Below are 23,532 nucleotides of genomic sequence, written 5' to 3' on the forward strand. Positions count from 1 at the left end.
CCTTGTTTGACATTAGGAAAAGCCCCTTACGATAATCCTTATTAATAATATAGCCAGGCTCTACCCCACCTCCACCTCACCTCTGTTCTTATGCAAATGCTATTTTTCAAGTTGCACTTAAAAGTTCCCACGTAAGGTAAACTGAGCCTAGCCTTTTCTCCCTCTTGTGTGTTGAACTTGGTTCCTCTTTCAAGGATTATCTCAGCGACTCCCAGAACCCTCAGTGAACACGAAGAAGAAGTCTTTCCCTCCTAGAACACGGACAACCCTTCCTAACTCTCCTGGGTACCTGGGAGCCATTGGAGGGTGCATCCTAACGCACTCTTTCCTCTCCTCTGTCATCAGGGGCAATCGGACATCAGGGATGAGACTCTGAGATTCTTGCATGATCCTCAATGTAGCAGTGACGCTATTTTGTAAATGCTCAAAACGGCTAAGTGAAACGGGAAGAATCAAGGGTCCAGGTCTCACGAAGATAGGTGTAGTTTGTGAGCATATTAAACTTCCTAAAAGCTACCGGGTCGAAAATACGCATTTAGTCCTTCTAAGGAAGACAAGCTTCATCCATATTTCTCATTCTATATCATGTTAGGACAAAAGCAACATCACTAGCAGTTGCACAATAGTGATATATGTGTGTGTGTGTGTGTGTGTGTGTGTGTGTGTGTGTGTGTGTGTGTGTAAACTTGGCTTCATCATTGAGTATGTGTGTGTATGTGTGTGTATATATATATATATGTGTGTGTGTGTGTATCATGTGTATAGCACATGATTAGCACGAGCAATAGAATTTATAACCAAAGTTCTATTTCCCTTCATAATATACTTTACTGTTTGTATTTGCTTTAAATTCTTTTATTTTTCCATCAAAACTAGATAGACTTTAAAAACCGCTTTTTTATGCAAAAGAAAATATCTAGAATACCTCAGCCTTGGTTACTGAAGCATCACTGTGTCCTTGGACACACACGGAAACATAAGCACATACATGCACATGCACATGCACACAGCAGCAGCAATCAACATCCATTGTTGTAAGAAAGCCTCTTTCCTCTCAGGCGGCCAGCACATGTTCAGGCGAGGACATGCTTCAAGTCCTAAGAATGGGTCCATGTGTGTCCCTAAAGCTCTGAGGGAAGGTGGGTGCTATGAATTCCAAAGCATACCATGATATTGTGCTTCGAGAATTCCAAAGCATTTTCACAGGACTATAAGGATTCTGTTTCAAAGCAACATTCTCCTAGAAAATAGTTCATTTTGTGCTAACAATTGAGCAACAAAACACCCAATACGGGTGTTGGGAATTGAACCCTGGTCCTCTGGCCAAACAGTATGTTATTTTAACCTCTGAGCCATCTCTCTGAAACTTGATCTTTGACAAAGGAGCCAAAACCATCTAGTGGAAAAAAGACAGCATTTTCAACAAATGCTGCTGGTTCAACTGGAGGTCAGCATGTAGAATAAAGCAAATTGACCCATTTTTATCTCCTTGTACAAAGCTCAAGTCCAAGGGGATCAAGGACCTGCACATAAAACCAGATACGATGAATCTAATAGAAAAGAAAGTGCAAAGAACCTTGAACACATTGGGAACCTTGAACACAGGGGAAATTTTCCTGAACAGAACACCAATGGCTTATGCTCTAAGATCAAGAATTGACATAAGGGACCTCATAAAATTGAAAAAACTTCTGTTTTTCAAAGGACATTGTCAATAGGACAAAATGGCAACCAACAGACTGGGAAAAGATCTGTACCAATCCTAAATCCAATAACAGCCTAACATACAAAACATACAGAGAACTCAAGAAATTAGACTCCAGAAAAACAATTAACCCTATAAAAATGGGGTACAGTGCTAAACAAAGAACTCTCAACTGAGGAAAATTGAATGGCCAATGAAACACTTAAAGAAGTGTTCAACATCCTTAGTCATCAGGGAATGCAAATCAAAACAACCCTGAGATTTCACCTCACACCAGTCAGAATGGCTAAGATTAAGAACTCAGGTGACAGCAGATGCTAGCAAGGATGTGGAAAAAGAGGAACATGCCTCCATTGTTGGTGGAATTGCAAGCTGGTACAACCACTGTGGAAATCAGTCTGGAGGTTCCTCAGAAAACTGGACATAGTACTACCTGAGGACCCAGATATACCACTCCTGGGCAAATACCCAAAAGATGCTCCAACATATAACAAGGACACATGCTCCACTATGTTCATAGCAGCCTTATTTATAATAACCAGAGGCTGGAAAGAACCCAGATGTCCCTCAACAGAGGAATGGATACAGCAAATGTGGTACATCTACACAATGGAATACTACTCAGCTATCAAAACAATGACTTCATGAAATTCAAATGCATACGGATAGAACTTGAAAATATCATCCTGAGTCACAAAAGAACATACATGGTATGTATACTCACTGATAAGTGGCTATTAGCCAAAAAGAAGCTCAGAATACCCACGTTATAACTCACAGACCATATGAAACCCAAGAAGAAAGAAGACCACGTCGAAGTGTAGATGATTCAGTCCTACACAGAAGGGGTAAGAAAATAATCTCAGGAAGGAGAGGGAGATTGGGATCTGGGTGGGAAAGAGGAGGGGGAAGGAAAAGGGAGGGCCGGTGCAGATATGGGAGGAGATGGGGGTATGAAAGGTCAGGAATTTGAAAGAAGAGTAGCAGTGGAAGAGGGAGAACTGGGGGTAGCCGTTAGAAATTCCCAGATGCCAGGAACCCAAGAGGTTCCCAGAACCCAACAGGGAGGACATTAGCTGAAATGCCCAACAAAGGGGAGAAAGGACCTGTAGAGACCGTATCCAGTAGATTGGCATCCTGGTTGAGGGATGGGACCACCCACCCACCTCAAAAATATTAAACCAGAATTCCTCCTGTCAAAAGGAAATGCAGGGACAAAGAGTGGAGCAGAGACTGAAGGAAAGGCCATTCAGAGACTGCCCCACCTAAGAATTGATCCAATATGCAGCCACCAAACCCAGTCACTATTGCTGATGCCAAGAAGCGCTTGCTGATATGGATGTCTCCCAAGAGGCTCTGCCAGAGCCTGACCAATACAGATGTGGATGTATGCCATCAAACATAGGACTGAGCTTGGGGACCCCAGTGGAGGAGTTAGGGCAAAGACTGAAGGAACTGAAGAGATTTGCAACCCAATAGGAAGAACAACAATAACCAACCAGAGCCCCCAAAGCTCCCAGTGACTAAACCACCAACCAAAGAGTGCACATTTTCAGAAAAAATAGTTTGTCTGAGCATCACTTTCAGAGAGCATCTTTATTCGAATTCACAGTGATAAGTTTTTAAATAGAGGTGAGAGGGGCAACATAATTCAGTGGTATTCCTTAGAGTCCTGCCTATGTATGACCAAGGTAATTTTCACCATCACAAGTCATGTGGAAAGCTGTGATGGGGACGGGACGGCAGGGGATCCCAGACCTGAGTGGAAAAGACCACAAGGCGGGCATCTGTTATCCACATTAGAGGTAGGAAAGTTTTAGTCTCCTGGCCCAGGAAGCTGGCATTGTTCTGGCCTTGTAGAATCTCAAAGGTGACCTAATCTAATTTAACCATCAAGTTTATCATTCTTGAACCACAATAGGAAAAGTCTGAGAGAAAAGAAATGCACCCCAAATAAGTAAACACGGGTGCAGTGTGAGAGTCAGCTTTCACTGACAGCTCTTCTGCCTGGGAGAGCCAAGGGAAGAAACGCAGACAACCTCAGCTAAGGCTGGCTGGTAGGATGGTCTGGTAGGATAGAGTGATCATGGCAGCACCAAGCATTGGGTTTCTTCTTTCTCACATGGCCGTGCCAGTCTCTTTCATAAGTAAGTCGACTTACTTATGAAAAGGTCAAAGTTTGTAGACTACGTCACGGCATAGGCATACACCTACTGTGTGCCCTGCCAAACACGTAAATAGAAAAGTTACCTGAAAGCAAGCAAATACCAGCTAACTCTTGTCTGGAGCTGCACATTTGTCTCTAAGGTGGTATAATGAAGTGCAGCCTAAGCTAATACAAATGCTTAGGCGAAGAATTACTAAAACAGCGAAAAACAGAACTCAAAATATCAAAATTTAGGCATTGTTAGCAATATGGTAACTTTGGACATATCTATGCGTCCATCCAAATGAAGTTCTTTGATAACTCTTGGGCACTTTAACTAATCTTAACAAAATCAACAAAATGAACTGGACAATTGGACATTGGTTATATCTATCCCAGACATGTGTTTCATGTTGGGTAGTCAATGAGTTGCCAGAAACTACCTTGATTAGTCTATAGGAATGGACACTTGCTTAAGCTCAAGTGAAGTCATGAGTTTGGTCCCCAGCACCACCAAACAAAACAAAAACTACAAAGGAATTCAAGGGAAATGAATGTGAAATAAGACAGTAAGGTAGAGACAGTGGGGCAGCTGTCTTCATGAGGACGGTTATCTGGGAACACTGCTCAGCAAAGGGACACAGGCTAGGCACACACAGCTTGGGTTTCCTCCCCAGAACCACAGAAGATAAACAGGAGACTCTTGTTCTCAGTTGTGCCTTTCTTCATGTGTTTATATAGCTCCACCAACCCTGCCAGGTATTCACAAACGCCTTTCTGATGCTCCTTGAAGTAGTGTGTACAATAGAAGGATAAACTATTACAGTGTGAAAGCAAACCAAGCATCCATCTATGGGTGTGTGATTATTATACGTCTGCACGGGAGAAATTACACTGTAATGTTGTCACAAACTCGTCAAGAAAGTCACTGTATGCTCACAATATGGTGTTCAGGGAAAATGGGATACAAGTTCTGCAGAAAACACAATCCCAGTTGTAGCCCCTTTGCAAATTTCTATTGATTATGTACACAAGCACCTGACAGGGAACACCTCAGATAGCTCAATACAGAGCTTTCTCCAGAGGATGGGATTTCAGGAGATTTAACTTATCCTCCTTCATGACTTTCTGTGGTTTTCAATTTTTCCCAAAATAAATGCTGTTTTATAAAGGAAAAATAGATTTTTAAAATCTTATGTCAAAGTTTGCAGACTACAGCACACACAGGTACTGTGTATCCTGCCAATCACGTGAGTGGGAAAGTTTCCTGAAAACAAATGAGTGCCGATTAACTCTTGTCTAGAGCAGTCCGTTTATCTGTAAGACGGCACAATGAAGTGGCTATATTCCACCCGAAACAGAAGAGCAAAGGTCATTGCGGCTGCACGGTATTTTCCCTTTCTCTGTACAGTGCTGACATTCTAAGTGAAAAAATGAACCCTACTTTTAAAGCATAAACTTCAATTTAGCCACTTGTTTAAAAAAAAAGTTAAGTTTTACTTTAATACACAAAATATGCTCATCACAGTAGCAAGATCAGCCTATGCTACCTTGCAAGACCCTATTGCATAGGTAGGTAGATATCTATGTACATACATTACATGATAGATAGATAGATAGATAGATAGATAGATAGATAGATAGATAGATAGATAGACAGACAGACAAGACAGACAGACAGACAGAAATCTTCCATCACAGTCAGAAAGAACTGATCAACCTCTTGCAGACCTGGTCTTTAAGGTAAATGACCCTGCAGTTCATAAAAGTACACTTCAAACTGCTTACGAAATTCACCATCAATTACGCCTTCTCAACAAAGCTGTAGGGCTGTCCTTACAGAAGGCAGATGGGCTGTCCACTCCTCAAAGTCGACCAGGAAATGAACAGAACACAGCTTGCAGTTTAAACAACTCCCACTTAAATGAGGTGAAAATGCAATTGTAAAGAGTTCAAAATAACGTTTTATAAATGATAAATAGATAATAAGTAAATAAGTAAATCATGATATAGATGTACAGAAAGCATTTTTCACACAGATACTGGTGTTCATTGAACACGTCTCCTTCACTAGGTGAGGATTACCATACCCCCGCTGTAGATGAATTGACTAAGCTGGAGAAGAGCTGCCCAGCCAGACTTACACTGTTCCTGTGCTATTAGGGCCAAGAGCAGAAGGTGAGCACCTCTGTGAACAAGAAGAAGGATGGCCCTGGCCCACACCACCAGGCTGAAAACGGACGTACGCAACGATGTTTCTAGAAGGGTTTTATAGCTGGTGCTCTGTACACACTAGACACGACCAGCCAGCCACTATACTGCACAAGCCCAGAAACAAATGAGACCTTCCAATAGAACTAATAGAGGAGGAGTGTGCATTGTGGTCGGAACAGAAAGCCTGTGTCACACAGTTAGATTCTTCTTGTGTATTCATGAGGAGACAGGCACATAGGGCGCAAGCTTCTCTCATAAGCCCTCAAATTTTCTGACAACTGTTCTCATTGATCTGGGACTGAGATGCAGACGGACCCAGTGGCTAGCACCAATCAAGGCCCTGAAAATACACACTTGCATTGAAACGTCAGAAATTGCTGGGTGTGGTCACACATGCCTGATATCCATCATTTGAGTGGCTGACACAAGAGGATTGTGAATTCAAGATCAGTCTATGCTACCTGGCAAGACCCTATCTCATAGATAGGTAGGTAAGTAGGTATATACATATGTATGTACATACATACTTACATACAAACACACATACATGATAGATAGATAGATAGATAGATAGATAGATAGATAGATAGATAGATAGATAGATAGATAGATAGAGATAGAGAGATAGATAGATACAGACAGACAGACAGACAGACTGGCAGGCAGGCAGGAAATCTTCCATTCAGAGCCTTCTGGGATGACAGAGCTGACTTCTGCATCTTTAGTCCCAAGCATCACACAGTGCTGGGCAAACCCCATGAAGTAGGCCTGAGCTGCAAGTCCAGACCATGGATCCTTCAGAGACTGGCACCCAGCCCCACATTCCCTCAGTGCCCTGGCTCTCGGGGACTTGTCCTGGCACAGACATTGTAGAGGTCAGTAAAGTAACTTAAGGTTAAATAGACAAGAGGTTGTGAAGACAAGCAGAAAGCAGCAGCTATGATACTGACTGGGGACACCGTGGTGATCTCTGGGGTGGGGGGTGGGGCAAGAGGCAAAAGAGACTAGAAGGAAGAGTTTCGTAAACCCCCTCAGCTTCTGGGTAGGATGCTGGACTTCAGAAACTGGAACAAACTGGCAGGAACACTCTTGCAAAGCCTGAAACCTGGCCAACCAGCTCAATCCCAGAAGGGATTGATGCAATGCCCTGACACTAATGCCTGCAAGAAAGCGAAAGTAAGTTCCCTCTGAAGGAAAATAACATCACTGGGGGCCTCAAGTTCCTTCTAGTTTTCATACACCATGTCCAGCCCACAGTCGAAATCACCAGGCATACAGACATTAGTTTACCACTGAACCGTGTTGAAATGGACCCATGCTTCTCTGAGCTGTAACCGCTCTTTTTTTTTCTTTTTTTCTTTTTTTCTTTTTTTCGGAGCTGGGGACCGAACCCAGGGCCTTGCGCTTGCTAGGCAAGCGCTCTACCACTGAGCTAAATCCCCAACCCTGTAACTGCTCTTTTAGTAGGGCTACATGAGGCCTCAAGTAAGAAGGTGGGAGGTGCCAAGCCTTGTCTGTCAGATGAAAGGGTTTATTCACGGGTGTACCTGGTCTGGGCCCACGAGACTTTATATCCCAAGAAGCAGCTAGCTGAGCACGGTAATAGTGTCCAGTAATAATCCCAGCTACTGGGAGGCCGAGGCAGGACAATCACAAGGCCAAAACAAGAAAAGGAATACGTGTCCTGAAGAGAATTTAATCTCTCAACTCTACTACGCAGAACAAAGCTACTAACCCAGCAAGGTGCAGGACATAGAGCCTGGCTTCCCAAATGCCTAGGCCTAGTCCAGGTAACCTGAGACCAGTGGCGCCTGCTCAAATGTAGCTGTTTGTGACCAACATGGCCTGGTTACTCCAGGCTAGGGGGGTGGGGGGAACCCGATTTTTTCAGACTATGCCAGTGGCATCACCATTCAGCCATCCATGTGCAGAAAAACTGGCACAGCATACAGATTTCTTCCTGAGAACATAAACCTGGAGACAAATCATGCTGCTAACTGAACTGCCCTAATCACCGACATCGATACCCCAGGAAGGACTGGTTCTTTAAGGGGACCAATTAGCCCAAGATGCAGGTCAAGTCTCCCCATTTCTGACTCCAAAGCTAGAAATTCATATACACATGGGACTCCCGGCAAACACTCACTCATCTGTTTCACAGTGGGAAGCATTGTCCCTCCTGCTTGTGACAGGTGGGTGACATCAAATCTTTGAGTGCCTCTTGGGACGAAGGGTGCCCTCAGCACCATCTCTAGGTCACTGGGTCGCTGGGTCATCTCTAGGTCACTGGGTCACTGGGTTGGCTGTTTCCAATCATACATCTGTAGCCCTTGAGCTAAGCGGTATGGTGACCAGCCATGGGCTAGTTGGATTTTCCTCATCTCTTCCTCTACTCATTTTGGGAAAGTACCTTGACCACCAGACTTGGTGCAGAAAGGCATCATCTTTCTTGGTTAGCAACCAAAACAAGCCAGGTAGAGAAAGTGACTTTAGGGTGACAGGGAGCATGGCAGAAACCCAGGCTGAAAACCAAGATTCCGTGACCTCCAGCAGCAGCAGCATGATTGGCAGCCTAGGGAAAGGGCCTCAGGAAGTGAAACTGACTTCTGGCTCTATTTTATAACATTCCCTGTGTGTCCTGTGTGGGCCCCTTCCCCATGAAAGGTAAGCATTAGCAGGGGATGACTTAGAAAATGGTGAAGTTGGGGTTGGTAGGATGGACTGCCCAGTTTCATGGAGGTGGAGAAAGAACTCAGACTTAGCTCCCGGGAGTGCAGCATCTTACTCCCCAGGAGGGAACACTAGAGCTTTAGAATTGTCTTTTTGTTTGTTTGTTTGTTTGTTTGTTTGTTTGTTTGTTGTTTTTAAGAATCACCCTTAGGCTCTTCCTACAAACTTGAAACACCCTATTATGGCAACTTCCAATGCACATTTCCACTTAACTGGATGCCATAGCTTCAGAGATGTGCCTGATGTCTTTGGCCACAATTTGACACAACACAGCAGGAGAGGAGGGTCACAGTTCCTGCAGCTTCTAGTCAATGTCACCAAAGATACTGGCTTTCCATGCAGATCAGGGACAGACAAAATGCCATCTAAGAAAACACATGGAACTTTGACTACATTGAAGCTTATAACTTCTGTTGGCCTAAAGATACCATTGAGAGAATAGAAAGTCAAGACATAGTAGAAGAAAGTGTTTTCACATGGCTCACAATAAATCCTTATCTTCAAAGATATTACGATAAGCAGCATGTATTGCTGATAGTCAAGCTTTTGGTGTATAAAGCAGATCAGATAGCTTAACATGATACTTTGATTCCTACAAATCAAAAAAAAAAAAAAAGAAAAAGAAAAAGAAAAAGAAAAAAAAAAACTGGGCAGGCGGTGAGTATCCAAAGGGTTCTCGCCTTGTTGTTTGTTTGGAGACAATGCCTTCCTACGTAGCCCATGCTGGTCTCAAACGTGTGGCAGTCGTGCAGTGTTGAGATTACAGACATGAGCCACCGTGCAGGCTTCAGCCTCACTACTTATTGGGTAAATCTATCGAAAATGAGACATTAGTGAACGTTTACCACTAACTGCACTGATACCAAGGGCCATAAGAATGTGTGTAAACCAGATAGGTATGTACAACTGGGGAGGGCATAGCAATACAAACAGCTATTTTGGAAATTGAGCAGTAATACTGAAACTAGATATTCATGTGCCTTTTAGGCCAACACTTTTATTCCTATGCATGCCTACTGTAGTGGCTATTCCTGGTTGTCCACTTGACTATATCTGGAATGAACTACAATCCAGAATTGGAGGGCTCACTTTTGATCCTGATCTTGAGACTGGGAGATACAAGTTTCTGACCTGGATCTTGGTATGGAGATCTTGAGGCAAAGTGGCTATGAATCCCAGGAGCTTAAGGCGAGATCAAGGTCACCTGGGACAAAGCAAGTCCCAGACCCAGGTGTGGCGGTGCACACCTTTAATCTGGGACACGCCTTCTGCTGGAGACTTACCTTAGGACATTGGAAGAAGGAAGAGTCTTTTAGGCCTGCCGGCCTGCCTCATGGGACTGAGCCTCTGCTAGATCCTTAGACTTCCATTCACAGATACTGCTGATCATTGTTGGGGAGTTGGACTACAGACCGTAAGACTCTTACTATATAGAGACTCCCCATAAGTTCTGTGACTCGAGAGAACCCTGACTAAGACGCCTTCCCAACAGAAATGTGCTTGTGTGTGTATGTGTTTCAAAAACCTACTTATGGGCTTTGTAGTATTGCTTACTGGGATCATCCCCGGTGTCCATGCACTGTAGGATGAATAAAGAAGCTGTTTACATGAACCCAATGGAGTGAAAGAGAAGAAAGAAAGAACTGGTCCATCCAGAAACATGGAGAAATCTCTCAAATAAGATGTTTTGGGAAAGAAGCTGACACAGAACACTGCAGCATGAGTGTGAACTCAAAAGCAACCAAGAGCAAACCATACTGTGAGAAGGAAGGATGCTGGTTCCCATGGTGGCGCAATAAGGATGAGCTGGCCAGAGGTTGGTTTCTGGGGAGCGGATCATGTCCATCACCGGATCTGAGTCTGAATCACGGTAATTCAAACAGTGGCTCCCTTAAGGTTATTTTCTGTTGTCAGCCACATATTGAAAACTAGGTTTGTTTTAAGTTTATAATTTAAGGAACATGTAAATAATTTTTAGAGTATTAGGAAGTAATAAATAAACTATGAACATGAACCCAAGCAGATCACATTATTATAGAACGATCTCACTGATACATTGAGTCTGTAAAGACACTGCTGCAAAAAGACTGTGGAGTCTTATGATGCATAATGCTAGCACTGGGAACACGGTACTAACTACTTTGATTAATGCTCCATACACTTCAATAATGATATACATCACACCCATTAAATTTTCTATGAAACTCCCTGGAAACCTGTGACAGTTTTCCTTAAAACCAAAATATGAAGTGAGATGATCAGATTCTCTCACACACAAAAAAAAATCCAAGCTTGAATACAAGAGTGAATGAGAGATGCTTTAGTAAGAAATTCATGTGTTGTGAAAAAGGCTGGACGTCTGGGCATGGTGGAGTCCACCTGTAATCCCAGTACTGGGAAGCCTAAAGCAGAGGGATTTCTTGGAGTCCAAGACTAGCCTGGGATGCATAGTACGTTACGGGCCAGCCTGAGCTATAGTATGAGAGCTTATTTTATAAGATGAAAATACCAAGTTGGTAAAACTATGGGAGAAGTTAGAGACTCCTGGGCTATGAGGACACAGAGTAGTTAATGGCAACACAGTGTTGTAAAGCAGTCAGCTAAAAACACTATTCAAAGGATAACTAGGTCCTAATACAGGCAGAGAGATACTCTGTCTTGTCTGGCCTTACGGTATTTGCACGGTTCCTAGCACTCATATGTGACCATTATTTAAGACTACTTGAGTTCACATTTCTCCCTTGTAATCAAAAAGGCATAAAGCAATCATCCATGGGACAGACCCTATTAGCCCTAGGGGAAAGGATGACAGCGCTCACGAAGCAAACTATACACTGATTAACGAGGTCTTAATCGCTCCCTTAAAATAGTGTCAACTGTTGGGGTGATGACTTTGAAAATGAAGGAAATCCTGGCTGATGAATGGTGTGTTGCAAATCCACAAAGAATTGAGTGTGGGGACACATTGGTGACAACAGTGAATAAGATCCTCATGCATTCTAAGTAAGATGAGTGTAGAACTGCAGGGACTTGATAAATGTCTCCCTAGCGGAAGCTCCTCTGATAGAAGAGCAGTCTATAATTTAAATGCTCCATCGTATAGGGTCCAATCATGGCCATCCCTTATGCCATAGCTGTGCATGGGTAAATGACTGAATGCAAACTTTCTATTCCTTCAGGGTTAACAGGTTGGAGTTCATCCAAAAGCGATATCCCATCAGGCCTTTCCAGAACTGTCTACTATGGTTTCCAGTGCCAACTAACAGCTAAACCAAAGAGGCAACACTTTTCTATGTACAAGTGAAATAATACAATGTCTGAGACTGGCTTTAAAAATAAGCTCCCCTACCCACCTACACACACACACACACACACACACACACACACACACACAGAGAGAGAGAGAGAGAGAGAGAGAGAGAGAGAGAGAGAGAGAGAGACCAAGAAAAAGTCATGAGTTGGGGATTGCTTGAACTAAATGACAGTAGTTCACAAACTCTTGTATTCCATGTGTGTTTTAATTTTTTTAAATAAAAGAAATAACGAAAACCTCTCCTAAATGGTTCTAGTAATGAAAACAAATCAAAAAATCAAAAGATAGAAGGGAAGGAGCTAGACAGCAGCTGGCAAACGCATCTACTTTCCATGCTTGGCTCAGTGTTAAGAGCTTGGGTGGATTTAACTACCCATGAAGTCTATGATGGGGGCACTCATGAACCCCTTTTCTAGGGACTTTCTCAGCCCATCTTGGCATCACTAAGCTTAGAGAGATGTCTCGAGATCACAGGTGTTGTAAGTAGCAGAGGCGAGACCTAAATCTATACATTTTACCCCTAAAGCAAGCCACACCCAATTCCTCCACCTCTCCTGATGACACTCTTACTGGCATTCTTACAAGTTAAAATCCATGAAAGTGCCCTCCAACCCCTCTTCATCGCTGACATAGTCGCATCTGACTTATGAACTGAGTTATAACACCATAAACTGAGCCTTCGATCAAGCTACCACCTTCCAGCTCCCACAGTGCTAGCCCTTCCGGCTTTTCAGTAGTTGCTCTGATAGGGTTGGGGAGGCCACTCCTCTTGTTTACATTAGTTACATAAGTGGCATGGTCTCAGATACAGTTTAGGAAATGAATCAGACATTGTCTAAATTAATCACCCTAAATAAAACAGAGGAACCCAGTTGCCATGCAAAATACCGGTACCCAGAGTCTGCCCTCCGTACAGATTCTCAGTCTCCAAAATGCCTTTGTGCAAGCTCGGCCCACAGTTATAAGTAGAATGGCCTAGGTAGGACTCCACATGTTCATTTTTAAAGACAGCTTGACTTGCACCATTTTATCTGTATCTCCTCAAGTCTTCAAGAGGTTCACTTCTCGTCCACCTGCTTTGATGTTATGAAACTGTTCTCCATAGACCTCCCCAATTTTAGCATCCTTCCATCAGGGCTCAAGAAGAAACAACTTTCTGCCTTTTCCCTAAACGTATACTTGAAGCATTCTGTAGCCAATGTGAGGTGGTATAAAGAAAATGGTTTGAGTCTTTATTTTTTCATTGGCTCGTGTGTTTTCTGGTGAAAAGGAAAAATCATATGACCATGTTACCTGAATCTTTGACCCACCTGTGACATTGACATTCTCTGCAGGAACAGAGAGAGAGTGTACTGCCTTGTTCCTAAGTAGGCAGGCAATCTTATTTTAATTCCTTGAGGATTGAGCTAAAATTTAGAAGTTACACCACCGAAAAATATGACAGCAAATCTGAAAGCATGCCATGTTTAATCCGGAGCCAAGTGTTCTAACAGTCAAGCACTCCCCACAGTGCCAGGTTCGTACTTAACACCGTCTCGGCTTTCGTTTAAATACTGGCCACAATTTTACTATACCATCGTACATCACACCAAGACAGGGCTACCTTCTGCGAAATGAATAGTTTCTGTCACTGTGTTAACACTGCCAAGTGTGCTCTCTGGAACTGAGATGGGGTGGACCACAGCACACCAAGACTAAGGACATTGCCATGACACACAGTCAGCCTGCCATTGGTGGGACGGTCATTTTGTACTGCACTGCTTGTCTATAGGCTTCAGTCTAGGTGAACTAGTTTTAGAGAAGAATTTCTTTTGTGATTTCCATTCTTCCCATACTTAAGAAGAGGGGACTTGTAGCTCACATATTTTTAACTTTTTGAGACAGAGGTTCACTCCATAGTCAAGGCTGGCTTTGAGCTCACAGCAATCCTCCTGCCTTAGTCTCCCAAATACTGGGATTATAGGATGGCTTTATAATCACATCTTCAAGTGTCACTGGTACAAATGAAAATATGTAATCTCCCAATATATAAATGTATTACAAAGAATTAAAATTCACTAGCCAAAGGAAACAAACTTAACTAACAGGTTTAGATCCCTTTAAAGGGAGAAATACACATAAAAGCAAGAAGCCACATTAAAATTTGAAAATTAGGATTCAAGACCGAATAAATACACCTTGGCAATCTGATTTATTTCATCCCAAGACAGCTTTTAAAAACTAACTTTTTCTATTTTACATTTAAATTATATTTACTACCGTATGAATATTTATGCAGCTTTGATCAAGAGGGATCAACTTGAAAATAGAATTTGCTGTAGACAGACAATATAATTTTATTTTAACTTCATGTCTTGGAAGCAAATATACAGAGAAAACAGTGTCACACTGCAAATGTCTTCCACCTTTCCAGGGTGCACCAGTTGTCACTGAGTACAACGCACAGACCAGTGCAGCCCACAGGACAAAACACTCTTACATACAGCTAACACCTCAACCACGAGTTTCTCCTGTGTTGTAGTCTCCACACGAATTACAACAGTTTAGATACGAAAGTAGCTGAGATTAAATAACTAATTTTCGCTAATCTAAGTAATTTTTATTTAATTTTAATGGAAACGCATTTACTAAGTTTAAGAAAGAAACAGTTCTGAAATGTTTACAAGATTTAGCAAATGTCTTTATCGCGCTTTCCCTTCATCTGAATTCAGTAAACGAAGATGAGGAAGAAAATGCAGAGTTGGTTATTATAGCTCCACTCAAGATCATGAACTAAAATGGAAAATCCCCCTCATGGCCTCTGCCTTCTACAAAGATTTCTGAGCATACAGGCAGTTCTACCTAATTCAATAAAATGTTTAAAAATCCCTGTCTTGGGGGTCAAGTGAGGAAGTTAGAATGTCTGTCTAGTAAGGAGGTGACAGAGAACTCAAAGAGCCTGTAGTCCCTTTAACATTAAGTCAGCACAACTATGAGAGGCATGTACAATTCTTCATGCCTCCAGAGCCAAGGAGACCCATCCCCCGCCAGCCCCCACCAAACAAGCAGAAGTAGGCTGAATACAACAGCAGATGAAGAAGAAGAAAGACAGTCCTATTGCTAAACATCTCTCTCCCTTCAGGCAAGACACACAGGGCTACATAAGTGGACCAGACCAATTGGGCTGTGTACTCTCAAGTGCAAACACTTTAAAAGATCTCTCCAGTGGAGTGAAGCAATGTCACGTGGAATTGGCTGTTTGGAAATAAGCCTCTCTTTCCTTCGAGCATGTGATGGTCTGAAGGTGCGTCTCAAGACAGCAGCAACCATTTGACTAGTTTTTAAATAAGAATAAACTAAACCGGGATTCACAAATTACATCCCCCAACTCCTAGTTCACCCAGAATTTTTTTAAATCTGAGCTCGGTGGATTTAAATACAGCCTCCTCAACAAAGCCCTCTTCAGCTTGCTTAGTTGTTATACCTGGAGTTGGACTTCACTTATGTAGAAGCCTGAGCTCAGAGTGCCGAGTTAGATGAGATGGTAGAGAATAGCATCTCAAGTCAGAGCAGAGCACAGCGATCACAGAAGAGCACACTGAACTGGACTGCTAAAGAGGGAAGTTTTCCCTTGCCCTGAATGGGGATTAGAAAGCAGTACACCCAGATACATAGTTAAGAACAGGAACCTTCTTTTGGAGGTAATGAATCACTTTAAGCCTTTTTGAAAAAGATTTCACTTGATTATATCATCATTATTGTTCTAAAGAAGTTGCCACTGTGGAAATGCTGATAAAACAGACTCATTAATCCCCCCCAAATCCTGGAATACCATGAGATCAACGGAGCAGCACAAATATTCCTCCAGTTTGGGCATATTTGAAAAATGAGCTCATTCATGAAAATAAAAGAAAACTTTAGGGTTTGTGTTCTGTCCATTTTCTGAATTTTTCTTTAACTTTTGCCAATAAACTTAATTTGAAATATTATTTAGGTAAATTAAACCAATTGGTGTTTGTTCTTATAGTTTAACTATAAACATAGGTAACTAGAAATTTAAAGTAATTTGAGAAAGAAACAGAACTCAAGAACAATTAGAGGGGGTTCACAGCAAGAATCGAGTCATTGTAACATCCAAAGATTCTGGATTCTACCTTTGCAGACTCCTCTGGCGCAGTGGATGATGTTCCTTACAGGTTTGTGTGGCTACTGACCTGATTTCTCAGAGTGCCCATTTCAATCCTCTCTGTCCTTAGCTTTTCAGAAGCAGTGTTTGCTGCTGTTTATTTGCAGTTCACATCCTCTACGTAGCAACAATGTTGCAGGTTTTTTTATAGCCTTAGAAGCAGATGATCACAAAAAGTGACACAGTTAACTGAAGAGAGGCCAATTGCATACACTATAGATTTTGAATGGAACTTTTCTCCTTCTTTCTTCTCTCCACAGTGTCTCTTAATTCTTCAGTCACTTCTAGATAGCAGTGTTTGAGAAAAGCATCATTCAGCTAGGCTAAGCCATGTCAAGAAAGCATTTCTAGCATACAGGAAAATTTTAAAATTCCCCAAACTTCAAATCCTTTCTGGAGTGCTTACATCTCAGTTTTATTTACAAACCACAAAGATCCCAATTCCCAAACTCCCAAATATGCATGAGGTGACAAGCACTTCAGTTCATGTGACAGTAAATAGGGGGGAAAAACTTGCCTAAGATGATACCCCCAGAATCCCAGCTATTCAGGGATTTCAAGTCTCTGTGTCAGTCCAACTTAAAGAAAACTGTTCTGAAGATGCAGGCCCTGCCCTTTCCCAGCTGATAAGCAATGCTTCGCAAATAACACTGGCAGATTTGACAGCCACAAAAGCTCTAACAGTTCTCAAAACTCAGCTCCAGAGTAACCAAAATATGGTTATTTGTGAACTCAAGAATACATACAAAGGAAATAAATAATTTAGAGTTGAGTTAGGGGTATGTATTCAAACTATTTTAAAGAACCCTGTCTTATTTTAAACATAATAGGACTTAAAAATCCCTTGGGGGGGGGGATCTTACAGGCCTTCTAACATAACACACACACACACACACACACACACACACACACACTGTTTCAAAAATATATTTCCTTAAAACTTTTCTTGGATTTTAGACTGTACAACTTGAATTTTCCCCACTTGTAATACCTGTACCTGCCAGCTTAGAAACTAATTTTCCAAATAACTGAGAACACCTTCAAAAGTCAAAGGGCATCTTTTAAATTTCGAACTCCTAACTCTTCTGATGTGTTTAAGCATTTATCATTTACCGACGTTAATGATTTACAGCGAAAGCCAAAAGCAATCTTGTGCCTGGTGTGGTTTCGGTTCCTCTGAGTTCGAAGCTTTAAGAGGCAGAAAAATTAGGTGGCCATCCTAACCACCATTGCGTCTGTGGCAGCCTCATAGGTTTGCAGTACATGCAATCTGGTCAGATTTGCACAGAAAATTCATCCTAGAAACATTTTTCTGGAACACCAAAAGCAACCCAATCCCCCCACCGCACCCCAAAGTTTGGAATAAAGAAGCGAAAACATTGGGCTGAATAAAAACCATTCCTCTTTAACTTTAATAAACAAATGACATTTGAAATCAATATGGTTCCTATTTTGCAGGAACGGGATTCAGAGGTTAAGCTAGTGCCTTCTCCACGCCTTGAGCACACAACAAACTCGTTCAAATTACGACCTACAACTAAAAGGTCTCATTTACTTTAAAGTACACAGTGTTCTTTTTTAAATGCCCGTGTGTTTTAAACATAAACTCAGGGACGAATAATCTTTGGGAGACAGTGTCTTTATGCGGATCTCGGTGGTCAAACATTCGCAAGACCTAAACTACAAAGAATGATTGATAAGGACCGACAGAAACGTCTGTCTTGGTAGTGGGATTGGTTCCCTGCACTACCTGTGAGACATCACTGTCAAGGAAAGAGCTCTGCCGTTCCGAACCAGTGAAAAAGGAAACCAAACTTTTCCAAATAGGGTAGTTTGGTCTCGCCAAACCTATCTAAATCCAACAGGTGTCAACATACATCGCCACACTAAGGTCTAGAGGAGCACAGACTGGTTAGGGAAGAAACTGAGAGAAATCTGACCTGACCTCTAAGAGGATTGTGAAGGGGGAAAAAAACTAAGCTAAACTAGCCTGGTCTCTTGCCCAGCTGATCCCTAGGTGGTGGGGCCAAAAGATGGTGTTGGCAGAATCTCTCTGCTCACGCACAAGGATATGCAGGGTCTCCGAGCACTGCCCCTGCGCTGTCCGCTGTCCACCCAGCACCAGAGTTGGACAAGCAAGACAACAAGGCGCCTGGGGCTGGGAGCCAGGGAAAGGAGGGTGTGAGGTACCTGTTTGTCCAGCGCGTCCCGGGCGCCTGCGGGTCCTGCGTTGGTCCTTGGTGGGGCGGGCGTCCGCTCACAGCTGCAGCCCTCTAGGAGGTACATGCCCGCTGGGCGGCCGCTCTGTTCGCCTTCGAAGTAAAAGAGCACATTCTGATAGAGAGCGAACCACTTCTCGTGCCAGCGGCTCGCCTCGGCAGCCTTTTTGCTCAGGAAACCGCGCTTGGTGCCCTCCTTGCGCGCCAGGAAGGCCAGGTACAGGGCGTGCCCCTCGTTGTAGCGCACACTTTTCTGCATGGCGAGGGCGCGGAGGGCTTTCGGGTCGCAGCCTCAGCTCCGCGGCGGGGTCATCGCAGAGTGCCCTCTGAAAGGACGCACCCCAGTTCGCCTGCCACAGGGCACCCCGCTTGCCGCCCAGACCTAGGGCTCCTATCCAGGCTGGGGCACGGTCTCCTCCCCGACCGCGCCCTCTCCGGCCCTTGACACCTCCCGATCCCCGGAAGCCCGGTGCCGAGTGACCCTCCGAGGGCGCCCGGACCGGTGTCGCTCCACCCGAAGTGTTGCGGGAGCCCTGCCTCTGCGGCGGGCTGAGCTATGCTGTGTGGCGCGCGGCAGCTAGAGGACTGTCCTCGGGCAACGCGCTCTGGGAGACAGAAGGTAAAACGTCACGTGGGAGATCAGCAGTAATCGGCTTGGAGACCGATTTAAAGGGTAAAGCCAGCGCGGTGGCGGCCGCGGAGGCGCTGCCTGCTCGCACCAGCGCACACCCTCCACTCTCCACTCGCCTGCCAGGTCCCTGGCCTCCTCCTCTGCCCAGACCAAGCCTGGATGGAGTAGATCGCCCAGGAAGGGCAGGAGCGTGGTAGCACCCAGCCGCTCACAGCACAAACACGCACAAATGTGCCCTCACACATACACAGGCAAACGCACACTGAACACACACATGGAGACCAATACACACACACAAACACACAATGCTCATATTCGTACACAAAAGCACACATGCACACAAATACAATAAGAACAGGCACACAAGCACGTGTGCACTCGCAACATAAATTAGCAAATACCTTTTCACCCAATGTTCACATAAGAGTATAACATACAGTCAGGAACAACACATTCCTATGCACAGCACACAGACACACATCCACAATTACAAATGTACACCTAAGGTATGCACTTCTCAAAAACGCAAACCCACTAATTTGTACTTAAACAGGCAACTACATACATGTACATACCTTAGAGCTATCTCAAACACTCTCATATTTACTGTACCTAGTACATACATTTATAATCATACACACAAACGTACGCCTATACATAAACACACTGCCCCTTTCTGTCACACACACAATCACAAACACATGCATTTACATGTAAATGTGCAAATACATGCACTCCTAAACACACCCATCAGATACGAGCACTTACAGACAGAACACAGACAAATGTATGGGCACTAGGAGACATACATTTTTACAGCTCGTGTGCCCGAACTCACTCACAAAAAGGTTCAGTAGCAGCAGGTGGAGTCACAAGGTGGCTTTGCATAAACCACAATGTTGGCTTTTCAGCTTGTACCAGCACCGTAGAGACCAAAACTACCTGTGAATGTTGATAGGAGACGTTGGGTGTTCCCAGAAAGCCAGCAAATGTGTCAATTCCTTTGGACACCTGCTATGTAATTAAGATTAAAAAAAAAAAAAACTAAAAGTTCAGTATGACATTTTAAATAAGGGGAGAAAGGATAACCTTATCAGGAAAACTGCTGTCTGAGGCAGAAGCTGTCCTCAGAGGCCAAACTGTCACGCACAGGCTAAGCAGAGTCCCTTGTCAAGACCGGGATTCATTTGATTAACAAATCTTACCGCTACTGGAAAACCAAGACACCCTGCTCAAACAAGACACAAGTGGAAACGATATGCTGTTCTAGCAGCTTCAAGAGAAAACTAGTGAATCCCCACAGTGTTCTTTTTGATTCTGCCTCACATTCTTTTTATTCCCCAGAGCCAGTTATTAAAATGAGTGGCCAAAAGAATATTGTGGAAAGAACAGAATAGCAAAATGCCTCCTTTCAGGACAGTGAACTGATGGCAATACACCTGTCTTGTCCTGTGGTTGTGTGCTCACAAGTTGGCCGCCCCAGGGTCCTGTCTGTTCTGAAAGGCTGTCTTTGCAGGATGCTTTAACTCTGCCTCACTGAACAGCTGAGTGGTTTTGCATTTTACTGTCAAGGAAAACTTCACTATAAAAATCCATGTACTAGGCAAATTGCCATTTTGAACGGGCTGTGGGAGAACAGTAGCCACCCTCTAACATACAGTTATGTATCTGAAGGACAGTGCTGGGTTGAGCTGGGCTTAGCCCAGCTGAGAGCTTGTTATTTAGAGAAAAACAGCTAAGTTGCTGTTCACAAGGTTCTAGAAGCATGGGAGAGGGTGACTGCCTCTGGGGCCTTTTCTTTCCCTCTCTGTGGTCCAGCTGCATGCAGATCTGGGAAGAGGAAGCCAGAGCATAACAGTGTGGTCGGGCACTCAAGTTTCAAGCAGGAGCCAGAATGGGTCTCACACCAGGACAAAAACAATTCTGTCCTGAATATCTTTACCTTTTAACCCCCTGGTGTTCCCTCAGATGTGAATGACTTCTTTCCTCAGTAAGTGCTGTCTCTGACATCCTGCTATGACCTCCCCCCCCCAAAAATGTCCTTATTTGAGCCCCAGAAAGTATTCATCTCAACCATTGTCTGACCTCACTTTCCATTACGTGAGGTGCGGTGAACTTCATCTGCCCAAGGCAGTGAAAGATTAAAAGCTCTGTTTTTCTCCACAGTTTGGTTGACTGCAGCATTGTTGCAGTGTACATGTGTGTTTGTGTGTGTGTGTGTGTGTGTGCATACACATGCACACATACATGTGTATGCATATATGTATACACACGCATGTGTGCATGTGTTCATTGTATATGCATGCACACGTGTGTGCACGTGTATATATAAATGAATATGTATATACATACATTATGTGAATGTGTACATGTAGAGGTTAGGGCAACCTTGGCTGTTGGTCTTCACTTTCCACCTTCTCTGAGATGGGTTCTCTTTTTGTTCACCACCACATATGCCAAGCTGGCTGGCCTGCAAGCTTCCAAGGATTCTTCTATCTGTGGCTCCCAGTTCATCACAGGACAGTGGAGATTACAGACACCTGACACCATGTTGGCTTTTATATAAGTTTCAGAGGTCCTAATTCATGTCTTCATGAATACATAAGTGCTTTGCCCAACAGAACCATCTCTCCAGTCCCTATATTGGATTTTAATTCTAGAAATTCATTGCCACAGTTATTGGCCAGAAGCTGATTTCCTCAGTACTATTCTGGAATGATATGGAAGAGTGTGTCTTGTGCTAACAGTGTGCTCAGTCCAGAGGAGAATTTTATGGTTAAGAGCATCTCACTTGATTCTTAGTAGCAAAGCCAGATCCTTAATGGAATTTAGAAATTGGTCATTGGATTGTTAAAGAAAGTATAAACATCTGCAAAATTGAGGTCATTCTGTGAGACTTTAAGGGGTGAAAATAACTAGAAATCTATGGGGCATCTAGAAAGCCACAGCCAGTAAAGTGTGTAGCCAGCCTCTGTGGGCCCTTAGCTCTTACATCCAGTGGAATACTCCCTGGACCATGCCTTCCTGCAACCCTGATCATGCCTTCCTGAAAGGGCCAGGGGGTTGTAGAGATGAGAGTACTTTTCTAGCTAACCTCACAGGACTCTTCTTCAAACAGATATTAACAGGCTATTCCATAAATTCACTGATTTTCCCTCTTGACTTTCATGAACTCTTTCCTGGGAGGATCATTTTGTATTAGGGGTTGGTTTTAATGCTGTCCTCAGTTCAATTCAGCTCCCAAAGGCCAAGTTCCCAGACACTAAGGGTCTCTGCCCCCAGATAGATTTGATTGGCAATAACAAATTGCTCTACAGCCAATGACTGAACAGGTAGACTAAGGCAGGACCTGGGGATCTGCATAGGCTAGGAACCAAGGGAGAAAGGAAGGGAGTCAGAGATTGCTATGATGGGAAAGAAGGAAGACAAGACCTAAAGGCCCTCCGATAAATGAGAATCCGGGAGTGGCTACATGGGCCACTTCACAGATTGTGTTTTGGGTTGTAGAGATTTTAAAAGATATTAACTCAGAAGTACCAGAGGGGAGTGTTTACTAGCAGTGGGAAGGACTAGAACTCTGTGTGTGTGTGTGTGTGTGTGTGTGTGTGTGTGTGTGTTTCATTCGTGGATTCAGACAGCTCCAGCAGGTGACTGAAAGTACAACTGCCAACATGGTTTAGCCAAAATTACTGCTACGATTTTGTAGCATTTTTTTAAAGACAAAATGCATTTCTCACTGTTGCATGTAACTTTTGCTACCACCCCTTAGCTCCAGGAACAGATCACACTACCAGCCTCCGCCCAGATTCCCTTGAGTCTACGACAAAACACAGACACATATGTTGCTCAATTTCAGCTCACATTATAGACACAATTACAGGGCAGCACTTATTGCCTACCTGGAGATGTGTGCTCTCATCAATACTCTTAGTTCCACACCTCTCTACCTGCCCACAACTTTAGTTGTTCAGTTACATCTACTCCCACCTAAACATCCCCACGCACCTGCCTGTACTGCTTGTAGGAGCAGCCACAGGTCACCACTCCGCTCCACCCAAGGTCTCATAGCAAACTCTCCCTCCTCTTTCTCTCCTGAGTCTATCTCTTGCCTGCAGGGACTCTGAAGTCCCACCTATTCCTTCTGCCCAGCAATTGTCCCATGGCTTCTTTACTGACAGATTAAGAACCAATTGGGAAACAAGACCTTTGCATCAGAACCACCCCTACACCTCACCTTTTCTGTCCAATAAAATAAATAAAACAAAGTAACACTTCCCCAGACATAAATTGAACAAAACCATAACAAATCATGTAAATTACATAGTATAGTATACAATTGACTTCCAGTCCACCATAGTTGTCAATTAAAGTACTCTACCATCATTCTTAACTTAAAGAATTATGATTCT

The 23,532-nt window shown here is 43.5% G+C and overlaps 1 protein-coding gene across 2 annotated transcripts in view; it reads right to left on the reverse strand.

Annotated features, from left to right (window-relative positions):
* Nucleotides 1-19,495, reverse strand: part of Rasgrf2 (RAS protein-specific guanine nucleotide-releasing factor 2) — a 248,075-nt gene extending 228,580 nt beyond the window's left edge. Inside the window, exon 1 of one of the 2 annotated variants that reach the window (XM_039101563.2) lies at nucleotides 18,464-19,495. In XM_039101563.2, coding sequence (XP_038957491.1) covers nucleotides 18,464-18,751 — 288 coding nt within the window. In that variant the 5' untranslated portion in view covers nucleotides 18,752-19,495. 2 annotated transcript variants of the gene reach the window in all.
* Nucleotides 19,496-23,532: the final 4,037 nt, after the last annotated feature.

Source organism: Rattus norvegicus, chromosome 2 (assembly GCF_036323735.1).
Source record: "Rattus norvegicus strain BN/NHsdMcwi chromosome 2, GRCr8, whole genome shotgun sequence".
NCBI classification, from domain to species: domain Eukaryota; kingdom Metazoa; phylum Chordata; class Mammalia; order Rodentia; family Muridae; genus Rattus; species Rattus norvegicus.